This window comes from Salvelinus alpinus, chromosome 19, assembly GCF_045679555.1.
Source record: "Salvelinus alpinus chromosome 19, SLU_Salpinus.1, whole genome shotgun sequence".
In the NCBI taxonomy this organism is placed as follows: Eukaryota; Metazoa; Chordata; class Actinopteri; order Salmoniformes; family Salmonidae; genus Salvelinus; species Salvelinus alpinus.
In genome coordinates, this window is record NC_092104.1 from 45552559 (window position 1) to 45565261 (window position 12703).

Here is a 12703-nt window from a genome sequence, read left to right on the forward strand (position 1 = left end):
CAGGGATAAAATTGTAGACCTGCACAAGGCTGGGATGGGCTACAGGACAATAGGCAAGCAGCTTGGTGAGAAGGCAACAACTGTTGGCGCAATTATTAGAAAATGGAAGATGTTCAAGATGACGGTCAATCACCCTCGGTCTGGGGCTCCATGCAAGATCTCACCTCGTGGGGCATCAATGATCATGAGGAAGGTGAGGGATCAGCCCAGAACTACACGGCAGGACCTGGTCAATGACCTGAAGAGAGCTGGGACCACAGTCTCAAAGAAAACCATTAGTAACACACTACGCCGTCATAGATTAAAACCCTGCAGCGCACGCAAGGTCCCCCTGCTCAAGCCAGCGCATGTCCAGGCCCGTCTGAAGTTTGCCAATGACCATCTGGATGATCCAGAGGAGGAATGGGAGAAGGTCATGTGGTCTGATGAGACAAAAATAGAGCTTTTTGGTCTAAACTCCACTCGCCGTGTTTGGAGGAAGAAGAAGGATGAGTACAACCCCAAGAACACCATCCCAACCGTGAAGCATGGAGGTGGAAACATCATTCTTTGGGGATGCTTTTCTGCAAAGGGGACAGGACGACTGCACCGTATTGAGGGGAGGATGGATGGGGCCATGTATCGTGAGATATTGGCCAACAACCTCCTTCCCTCAGTAAGAGCATTGAAGATGGGTCGTGGCTGGGTCTTCCAGCATGACAATGACCCGAAACACACAGCCAGGGCAACTAAGGAGTGGCTCCGTAAGAAGCATCTAAAGGTCCTGGAGTGGCCTAGCCAGTCTCCAGACCTGAACCCAATAGAACATCTTTGGAGGGAGCTGAAAGTCCGTATTGCACAGCGACAGCCCCGAAACCTGAAGGATCTGGAGAAGGTCTGTATGGAGGAGTGGGCCAAAATCCCTGCTGCAGTGTGTGCAAACCTGGTCAAGAACTACAGGAAACGTATGATCTCTGTTAATTGCAAACAAATGTTTCTGTACCAAATATTAAGTTCTGCTTTTCTGATGTATCAAATACTTATGTCATGCCATAAAATGCAAATTAATTACTTAAAAATCATACAATGTGATTTTCTGGATTTTTGTTTTAGATTCCGTCTCTCACAGTTGAAGTGTACCTATGATAAAAATTACAGACCTCTACATGCTTTGTAAGTAGGAAAACCTGCAAAATTGGCCGTGTATCAAATACTTGTTCTCCCCACTGTATGTATGTATGTATGTATGTATGTATGTATGTATGTATGTATGTATGTATGTATGTACGTACAGTTGAAGTCTGAAGTTTACATACACCTTAGCCAAATACATTTAAACTCAGTTTTTCAAAATGTCTGACATTTATTCAGAGTAAAAATTCCCTGTCTTGGGTCAGTTAGGATCACCACTTTATTTTAAGAATGTGAAATGTCAGAATAATAGCAGAGAGAATGATTCATTTCAGCTTTTATTTCTTCCATCACATTCCCAGTGGGTCAGAAGTTTACATACACTCAATTTGGTAGCATTGCCTTTAAATTGTTTAACTTGGGTCAAACGTTTCAGATAGCCTTCCATCAGCTTGCCACAATAAATTGGGTGAATTTTGGCCCATTCCTCCTTGGAGCTGGTGTAACTGAGTCAGGTTTGTCGGCCTCCTTGCTCGCACACGCTTTTTCAGTTGTGCCAACACATTATCTATAGGATTGAGGTCAGGGCTCTGTGATGGCCACTCCAATACCTTGACTTTGTTGTCCTTAAGCCGCTTTGCCACAACTTTGGAAGTATGCTTGGGGTCATTGTCCATTTGGAAGACCCATTTGCGACCAAGCTTTAACTTCCTGACTGATGTCTTGAGATGTTGCTTCAATATATCCACAATTTTCCTGCCTCATGATACCATCTATTTTGTGAAGTGCACCAGTCCCTCCTGCAGCAAAGCACACCCACAACATGATGCTGCCACCCCCGTGCTTCACGGTTGGGATGGTGTTCTTCGGCTTGCAAGCCTCCCCCTTTTTCCTCCAAACATAACGATGGGCATTATGGCCAAACAGTTCTATTTTTGTTTCATCAGACCAGAGGACATTTCCAAAAAGTACGATCTTTGTCCCCATGTGCAGTTGCAAACCGTCTGGCTTTTTTTATGGCAGTTTGAAGCCGTGGCTTCTTCCTTGCTGAGCGGCCTTTCAGGTTATGTCGATATAGGACTCGTATTTACTATGGATATAGATACTTTTGTACCTGTTTCCTCCAGCATCTTCACAAGGTCCTTTGCTGTTGTTCTGGGATTGATTTGCAATTTTCGTAACAAAGTAAGTTCATCTCTAGGAGACAGAACACGTCTCCTTCCTGAGCGGTATGACGGCTGTGTGGTCCCATGGTGTTTATACTTGCGTACTATTATTTGTACAGATGAACGTGGTACCTTCAGGCGTTCGGAAATTGTTCCCAAGGATGAACCAGACTTGTGGAGGTCTACAATTATTTTTCTGATGTCTTGGCTGATTTCTTTTGATTTTCCCATGCAAAGAGGCACTGAGTTTGAAGGTAGGCCTTGAAATACATCCACAGGTACACCTCTAATTGACTCAAATGATGTCAATTAGCCTATCAGAAGCTTCTAAAGCCATGACATCGTTTTCTGGAATTTTCCAAGCTGTTTAAAGGCACAGTCAACTTAGTGTATGTAAACTTTTGACCCACTGGAATTGTGATACAGTTAATTGTAAGTGAAATAATCTGTCTGTAAACAATTGTTGGAAAAATTACTTGTGTCATGCACACAGTAGATGTCCTAACCGACTTGCCAAAACTATAGTTTGTTAACAAGAAATTTGAGGAGTGGTTGAAAAACGAGTTTTAATTACTCCAACTAGTGTTCGTAAACTTCAGATTTCAACTATATATATATATATATATATATTTATTCAGTGGCTATGTCATAGCTAATTTGTAAACAATAAATATTAAATAGATTACTAGCTCAAACACAATCTGCAAAAATAACAAGTTCATTTGTGGCTGGTGCTGATTTCAGAACCAAGTGGGGGGACAAACAAAACAGGCTACATTGCTGCTCCCCCCAATAATCTGATAGTGGAGGTGGGGTGGTAGATGCCTAGTATCCTTTATGGCTCAGCCTAGGTGCCTACATAGTGCATACACCATAGACATACATCATTTTCACACACACACACACACACGCAAACAGAGATATCCAGTTCAGAGGCCCTGCTCATGAGCTCAATCAGCAGTAGATTTTAATTTAGAACATAAAATGAATATGTTTATGCAACATATGTTAGTGCATTGAATCGTATTGAATATAACCTAATCACATCGATTTGTTCTCTAATCAAACCGAAAAACACAGAATCGTTCCTGTATCATATCGGAGCCCATGTATCTAGAAATGAATCGAATCATGTTGAAAGGGTAGGTGCACATTCCTACTGACCATCCATGTTATTAAAAACTCAGCAAAAAAAGAAACGTCCTCTCACTGTCAACTGCATTTATTTTCAGCAAGCTTAACAGGTGTAAATATTTGTATGAACATAACCTTCAACAACTGAGACATAAACTGAACAAGTTCCACAGACATGTGACTAACTGAAATGGAATAATGTGTCCCTGAACAAAGGGGGGGTCAAAATCAAAAGCAACAGTCAGTATCTGGTGTGGCCACCAGCTGCATTAAGTACTGCAGTGCATCTCCTCCTCATGGACTGCACCAGATTTGCCAGTTCTTGCTGTGAGATGTTACCCCACTCTTCCACCAAGGCACCTGCAAGTTCCCGGACATTTCTGGGGGGAATGGCCCTTGCCCTCACCCTCCGATCCAACAGGTCCCAGATGTGCTCAATGGGATTGAGATCCAGGCTCTTCGCTGGCCATGGCAGAACACTGACATTCCTGTCTTGCAGGAAATCACACACAGAACGAGCAGTATGGCTGGTGGCATTGTTATGCTGGAGGGTCATGTCAGGATGAGCCTGCAGGAAGGGTATCACATGAAGGAGGAGGATGTCTTCCCTGTAACGCACAGTGTTGAGATTGCCTGCAATGACAACAAGCTCAGTCCAATGATGCTGTGACACACCGGACGGTGTGACGGACCCTCCACCTCCAAATCAACCCCGCTCCAGAGTACAGGCCTCGGTGTAATGCTCATTCCTTCGACGATAAGCGCGAATCCGACCATCAACCCTGGTGAGACAAAACCGCGACTCGTCAGTGAAGAGCACTTTTTGCCAGTCCTGTCTGGTCCAGCGTTGGTGGGTTTGTGCCCATAGGCAACGTTGTTGCTGGTGATGTCTGGTGAGGACCTGCCTTACAACAGGCCTACAAGCCCTCAGTCCAGCCTCTCTCAGCCTATTGCGGACAGTCTGAGCACTGATGAGGGATTGTGCGTTCCTGGTGTAACTCGGGCAGTTGTTGTTGCCATTGATGTTCGGATGTACCGATCCTGTGCAGGTGTTGTTACACGTGGTCTGCCACTGCGAGGACGATCAGCTGTCCGCCCTGTCTCCCTGTAGCGTTGTCTTAGGCGTCTCACAGTACGGACATTGCAATTTATTGCCCTGGCCACATCTGCAGTCCTTATGCCTCCTTCCAGCAAGCCTAAGGCACGTTCACGCAGATGAGCAGCGACCCTGGGCATCTTTCTTTTGGTGTTTTTCAGAGTCAGTAGAAAGGCCTCTTTAGTGTCCAAAGTTTTCAGAACTGTGACCTTAATTGCCTACTGTCTGTAAGCTGTTAGTGTCTTAACTTCTCTAGGATAGGGGGCAGCATTTTCACGTTTGGATGAAAAGCATACCCAAATTCAACTGCCAGCTACTCATCCCCAGAAGATAAGATATGCATATTAATTGTAGATTTGGATAGAAAACACTCTGAAGTTTCTAAAACTGTTTGAATCATGTCTGAGTATAACAGAACTTATTTAGCAGGCGAAACCCCGAGGACAAAACCATTCAGATTTTTTTCTTTTTGAAGTCACTCTCTTTTCAATGGGTTTTCATTGGGAATCCAGATTTCTAATTGAGCTTCTTGCAGTTCCTACCGCTTCCACTGGATGTCAACAGTCTTTAGAAATTGGTTGAGGTTTTTTCCTTTGTGTAATGAAGAAGTACGGCCATCTAGAACGAGGGTAATTTGAAGTGTACTGTTAGATAGAGGCGCGTGACCAGAAAGCCAGCTACAGTTTGTTTTAATCCTGTATTGAACACAGATCATCCCGTCTTCAATTTTATCGATTATTTACGTAAAAAAATACAGGTAACTTTTGAGATATTTTGTAGTCACGTTGCACAAGTTGGAACCAGTGTTTTTCTGGATCAAACGCGCCAAATAAATGAACATTTTGGATATATATCGACGGAATTAATCGAACAAAAGGACCATTTGTGATGTTTATGGGACATATTGGAGTGCCAACAACAGAAGCTCGTCAAAGGTAAGGCATGAATTATATTTTTATTTCTGCCTTTTGTGTCGCGCCTGCAGGGTTGAAATATGCTTCTCTCTCTTTGTTTACTATGGTGCTATCCTCAGATAATAGCATCATTTGCTTTCGCCGAAAAGCCTATTTGAAATCTGACATGTTGGCTGGATTCACAACAAGTGTAGCTTTAATTCTTCATGAAAGTTTGATTTTTATAGTAATTTATTAGAATTTGGCGCTCTGCATTTTTACTGGCTTTTGGCCAAGTGGGACGTTAGCGTCCCACATATCCCAGAGAAGTTAATGAACATGCAACTGTGGAACAGTCGTTAATTATGGTTCATTGAACAAGCAAGGGAAACAGTGTTTAAACCCTTCACAATTAAGATCTGTGAAGTTATTTAAATTTTTACGAATTATCTTTGAAAGACAGGGTCGTTTCTTTTTTTGCTGAGTTTATAAGTCAAAAAATTTACACAGCAAGTGCTGATTGCCCCTTTAAAGCTGCAATATGTAACATTTTGGGCGATCTGACCAAATTCATATAGAATGTCACTCTGAAAACAAGTCTAAGAAGCGGTAGATCTGTTCTATGTGCACCATTTCTATGCTTCCTGTTCTTAAGCTTAGTTTTTGCTGTTTTGTACACCAGTTTCAGAGAGCTGAACATACAATATTTTGGGTTATTGAAAATATATTTCACAGCGGTTTAGATGTTACAATGATTCGTTTGTTTTGTCACATAAACTGAACTTAGGCCTACTATTAGAATTTTACCACACAGGAAATGGCAGAGCTATTTCTGCATATTGCACCTTTACCAAAGCAAAAAACAAACAACATTTCAGTAGCCTAAACGCAGACCCAGTAGCATGACACAATCTAGAAAGAGTATTCAGAAAGCACTGAAGTGCTACACAGAAAGTCAAATCCAAAGGAAAACACTAATAACTGACTGCATCTAAATCCAAAAAGAAGTTCAACAACATTCGGAGTTCCACATGCACTGGTAACAAAGGGAAAGTACTGGTGAAATGAGACAAACTCCCATAAGAAGTGAAACTTCAGAGTGGATTTGGGTGGGTGCCCCTCACAGTCATGGGTGCCTCTTCCCATGACTGTGAGGGATCAAGTTGGCGAGCAAGTCAGATGTAGACAGGGGAAAAGACAGCAGAGGTATACAGCCATAGCCGACTGATCAATAGCCGGAAAACTGCTATTGATCCACTGCTTTTATCCTCCCTTTGGCAAAGACAGCAACACACTGTAAGGGAGACAGTATTGTGCCTTTTTGATTCATTTAGCAGACATTAACTGTTGATCAAGATCGGGTTGTCACGGAACTAAAGAGGCAACAGTTCATTGAATGTGAGTTCAAAGGCTGTTTAACAAACAATAGGACTAGCTAGCTACAATTCTTAAATATTTTCACAGATGACGACAACGGTTCTTGATAATATTAACAATGATACTTTCTGGAATGGCATAAGCTACATTAAGCAAAACTTCATATTAGTGATCGTTCACTGCAGCACTGTAATTGCTCTCATAGCCATATGTACTAAAATGTCTCAAATGAAAAAATTCTATATTGACACTGCGTTACAAAATTCTAAAATGGATTAAAAAAAATAAAAATCCCCTCAATCTGCACACACCTTCACCCAAATCCAGATAGCTGATGTTCTGAAAGAGCTGCAAAATCTGGACCCCTACAAATCAGCCGGGCTAGACAATCTGGACCCTCTCTTTCTAAAATTATCTGCCGAAATTGTTGCAACCCCTATTACTAGCCTGTTCAACCTCTTTCGTATCGTCTGAGATCCCCAAAGATTGGAAAGCTGCCGCGGTCATCCCCCTCTTCAAAGGGGGAGACACTCTAGACCCAAACTGCTACAGACCTATATCTATCCTACCCTGCTTTTCTAAGGTCTTCAAAAGCCAAGTTAACAAACAGATCACCGACCATTTCGAATCCCACCGTACCTTCTCCACTATGCAATCTGGTTTCCGAGCCGGTCATGGGTGCACCTCAGCCACACTCAAGGTCCTAAACGATATCATAACTGCCATCGATAAGAGACAATACTGTGCAGCTGTATTCATCGACCTGGCCAAGGCTTTCGACTCTGTCAATGACTACATTCTTCTCGGCAGACTCAACAGCCTTGGTTTCTCAAATGACTGCCTTGCCTGGTTCACCAACTACTTCTCTGATAGAGTTCAGTGTGTCAAATCGGAGGGCCTGTTGTCCGGACTTCTGGCAGTCTCTATGGGGGTGCCACAGGGTTCAATTCTCGGGCCGACTCTCTTCTCTGTATACATCAATGATGTCCCTCTTGCTGCTGGTGATTCTCTGATCCACCTCTACACCATTCTGTATACTTCTGGCCCTTCTTTGGACACTGTGCTAACTAACCTCCAGACGAGCTTCAATGCTATACAACTCTCCTTCCGTGGCCTCCAACTGCTCTTAAATGCAAGTAAAACTAAATGCATGCTCTTCAACCGATCGCTGCACGTACCTGCCCGCCCATCCAGCATCACTACTCTGGACGGTTCTGACTTAGAATATGTGGACCACTACAAATACCTAGGTGTCTGGTTAGACTATACACTCCCCTTCCAGACCCACATTAAGCATCTCCAATCCAAAATTAAATCTAGAATCGGCTTTCTATTTCGCAACAAAGCACCTTTCACTCATGCTGCCAAACATACCCTCGTAAAACTGACTATCCTACCGATCCTCGACTTCGGCAATGTCATTTACAAAACAGCCTCCAACACTCTACTCAACAAATTGGATGCAGTCTATCACAGTGCCATCCGTTTTATCACCAAAGCCCCATATACTACCCACCACTGTGACCTGTACACTCTCGTTGGCTGGCCCTCACTTCATACTCGTCGCCAAACCCACTAGCTCCAGGTCATCTACAAGTCTTTGCTAGGTAAAGCCCCGCCTGCTCATCTGTAAATAGCCCATCCAACTACCTCATCCCCATACTGTATTTATTTATTTATTTTGCTCCTTTGCACCCCAGTATCTCTACTTGCACATTCATCTTCTGCACATCTATCACTCCAGTGTTTAATTGCTATATCGCAATTACCTCGCCACTATGGCCTATTTATTGCCTTACCTCCCTTATCTTACCTCATTTGCACACACTGTATATAGAGTTATTCTACTGTATTATTGACTGTATGTTTGTTTATTCCATGTGTAGCTCTGTGTTGTTATATGTGTCGAACTGCTTTGCTTTATCTTGGCCAGGTCGCCGTTCTAAATGAGAACTTGTTCTCAACTAGCCTACCTGGTTAAATAAAGGTTAAATAAAAAATATATAGAGATATTTCGAATTTTTTGGTAAAAAAAATAATATATTAATCACATTTACATAAGTCATCAAAAAGAAAGGAGGACCAAGGCACTCTTCATATAATTAATTTAAATGCCTTTATTAGTATGGCATGTTCAATAGAAACACATTTTAAAAAATCCGACACGTTTCAAAACTATGTTGAACATGCCATACTAATAAAGGCATTTTAATTAATTATATGAAGAGTGCCTTGGTCCTCCTTTCTTTTTGATGACCAATTTACCCCTTTTACCAAAGAGCACTGTCTGTCTACCAAAATGTACTATTGTGTACCTTAGTAGCGCTTCCCTTCCTCCTCTTTTTACATTTACATAAGTATTCAGACCCTTTACTGAGTACTTTGTTGAAGCACCTTTGGCAGTGATTACAGCCTTGAGTCTTCTTCGGTATGACGCTACAAGCTTGGCACACCTGTATTTGGGGAGTTTCTCCCATTCTTCTCTGCAGATCCTCTCAAGCACTGTACGGTTGGATGGGGAGCGTTGCTGCACAGCTATATTCAGGTCTTTCAAAAAATAAAAGCATTGTATTTGGGACTAATAATTCACTAAACCTTATACCTCAACAAAATCTTTGGAAATTGAGAAAGTTGAGGAGACTAAACTGCTTGGAGTAACCCTGGATTGTAAACTGTCATGGTCAAAACATATTGATACAACAGTAGCTAGGATGTGGAGAAGTTTGTCCATAATAAAGCACTGCTCTGCATTAACAGCACTATCAACAAGGCAGGTCCTACAGGCCCTAGTTTTGTCGTACCTGAACTACTGTTAAGCCGTGTGGTCAGGTGCCACAAAGAGGGACTTAGGAAAATTGCAATTGGCTCAGAACAGGGCAGCACGGCTGGTCCTTGGATGTACATAGAGAGCTAACATGAATAATATGCATGTCAATCTCTCCTGGCTCAAAGTTTTTAATTATAAAAATTATTTGTAAAAAAAAAAATCTAAAAATCCAATTATCTTGATTAGATAAGTATTCAACCCCCGAAGTCAATACATGTTAGAATCACCTTTGGCAGTGATTACAGCTGTAGGTATTTTCTGGTTAAGTCTCAGAGCTTTCCACACCTGGATTGTGCAGCATTTTCCCATTGTTCTTAAAAAAAAATGATTCAGGCTCTGTCAAATTGGTTGTTGATCATTGCTAGACAACCATTTTCAGGTCTTACCATATATTTTCAAGCATATTTGAGTCAAAACTGTAACTCGGTCTCTCAAGAACATTCACAGTCTTCTTGGTGAGCAACTCCAGTGCATATTTGGCCTTGTGTTTTAGGTTATTGTCCTGCTGAAAGGTGAATTAATCTCCCAGTGTCTGGTGGAAAGCATACTGAACCAGGTTTTCCTCTAGGATTTTACCTGTGCTTAGCTCAATTCTGTAATTTTTATCCTGAAACTCCCGTCCTTAACAATCACAAGCATACCATAACATGATGCAGCCACCTCTATGCTTGAAAATATAGAGAGTGGTACTCAGTGATGTGTTATGCTTGGGGCAAATCCAATACTTTGTATTCAGGACAAAACGTGTATTGCTTTGCCACATTTTTTGCAGTATTACTTTAGTGCCTTGTTGCAAACAGGATGTATGTTTTAGAATATTTTTGTTCTGTAAAGGCTTTTTTATTTTCACTCTGTCAATTAAGTTAGTATTGCGGTGTAACTATGATGTTGTTGATCCATCCTCAGTTTTCACAGCCATTAAACTCTAACTTTTTTAAAGTCACTATTGGCTTCATAGTGAAATCTCTGAGCGGTTTCCTTTTCCGGCAACTGAGTTAGGAAAGACGGCTGTATCTTTGTACTGACTAGGTGTACACATGGTGCTCCTGTACCGCGTCTTAGTGATGGAAGCAGGGAGAACAGGCCATGGCTCGGGTAGCTTGGATCCCTGATGATCTTCTTGGCCTTCTTGCGACACCTGGTGTTGTAGGTGTCCTGGACAGCAGTCCGTGTCTACCTAATGGTGCATTCGGCTGAGCGTACCACCCTCTGTAGTGCCTTGCGGTCGGCGGCGGCAGAGTTGCCGTACCAGGCTGCGCTCAATGGTGCTCCTGTAGAACACTGTGAGGGCCCTCTAAGAAAATAGTACTATGACTACGGGTGGGTGAACCGGAGTGGAGAGTTTGAATTTTTTCTCAGCTCCAACTTCAGACAGTTGAGTCAAAAAACACAATATGCCAATTAGAAGCCTATTTTTGTGTATTTTAGGGTACTTTTTCATACCACAATACTTTGACCTCAAATTGCGTGCATGGTACGCTAAATTTGTGCAGGTTGGCAAGTCTGTCAAAGTTTAGGCACAAGCGTGTCAGCTACAGGAGTGGGTGCCATCTGTGTAACAACAGCACAAACCGTCATTCTGTTACCAAACTTTGAATTTGCACTGTTCTTCAAGTAAATGTGTTTTTGTAAAATGTTCTGTGGAAATTGTTAAAAGTAGTCCTTGAGTATAGTGGTATGGTTTGTTTAACTTAAAATCATTCTTTTTTTGTTTGACATACATTTTAAAGTAACAAATCTGAGTCTCAGCATCACTCCGTTATCATGGAATTTCCAATATCCTATATGGTGACCTTACAAACAATGGAAGGCGTGGTGTCACAGCTTGATACATACAGTAAAGGCTAATGTATGTTACCATATACCGTGCATCTGCATTTTATTTCGAATCAATCTTTACCTTACCTGTTATTTAAGACTTCCAGCATACGCTTTAAAAACGGAATCATTTCCATCAGAGCAGTGTATTTAGAGAGTTGCGACAATGGGGTGGTCAGAGATGCTGCACTGGGGGCATATTGTTCCCGTAACTAATGCAGCCTGTCATTGTAGGTTTTTAGCTGATACACTGGAAGCGTATCCCGGAGGAAACAGAAGCTAAACTTTATCATGTGTTTACCATACGTCAATTTGGATCAAACAAATAATGTTAACGATGGGAGTGGCTTCACATTGAAATCCAAGGAAATTGTCCACAAGATTCCAATCTTTGACACATGAAACTGCATTGCAGAAAATCCACTATGCCCTAGAATTGAATTCTGGCCTTATCGTATTTTTTCCCTTGTAGCCCAGTAGAAAAGATTGGCCTACCTTGTTAGACCACTTGTATGCCTGAAGGAGCTGACTGTACAGCGGGGTCTTGTCCTGAACTGGGTCCAGACTCAACAGGCCACTGTTGTGAAGGGGATGACTCTCTGAAGGTCTGCCAACCAGGGTACTGAGGCGTTCCAATTCACTACATGAGTACATAGAATAGCAGCTGTTAGAATAGGCTTGTAATTTCCCTTCAACCCAAGCATGGGCAATTCTGATTGGGGTGGGGGCCACAAAAAATCTGAACTCATTATGGAGGCGGCTGCAGTGGATCGCAGGTCTGGGTACCCACATCCATACCCACACATGCAGTCAGAGCCTAGCATTTTGCTACCCCCCCATTTTTATTTTTTACAGCTAATTTCCCGCTATTCTACACATTTTGCCATTAGGTGTAGAGAAGTGTTTGCAGTTTTTAATATATGTGATTGAGAGCGACTACCCTGTTCGGTATTTCGACCATGATTACTACAAATTTAGATATCCGGACGTTAGACTTACTAACCAATCTCAGAAATGTGGGCTAATTGAGTGTGTGTGTGTGCGCGCGTGGGGGGGGGGCTGCCATCCCTGCTTTAAAACATCTGATTTGTTTCTTATTTTGTATTTATCCTTGAACCAGAAAGGTCACATTGCAGATTTCTCTCTTTTACAAGTGAGCTCTGGCCAAGAAAGCAGCATATAGTAAACACAACATAAAACACAACATAAAACATAACAATGAATGGAAGTTAACAGCGCAAAGCCCATAAGAGAGCTTAAAAGAGCAGGTTTAAAACCACAT

The 12703-nt window shown here is 42.1% G+C and overlaps 1 protein-coding gene across 1 annotated transcript in view; it reads right to left on the reverse strand.

Annotated features, from left to right (window-relative positions):
* The window catches only part of LOC139545717 (mediator of RNA polymerase II transcription subunit 27-like), a 103256-nt gene that overhangs the window by 79512 nt on the left and 11041 nt on the right, over positions 1–12703 (reverse strand). The window contains exon 2 of the mRNA XM_071353782.1: positions 11917–12061. Coding sequence (XP_071209883.1) covers positions 11917–12061 — 145 coding nt within the window. The remainder of the gene's footprint in view (positions 1–11916; positions 12062–12703) is intronic.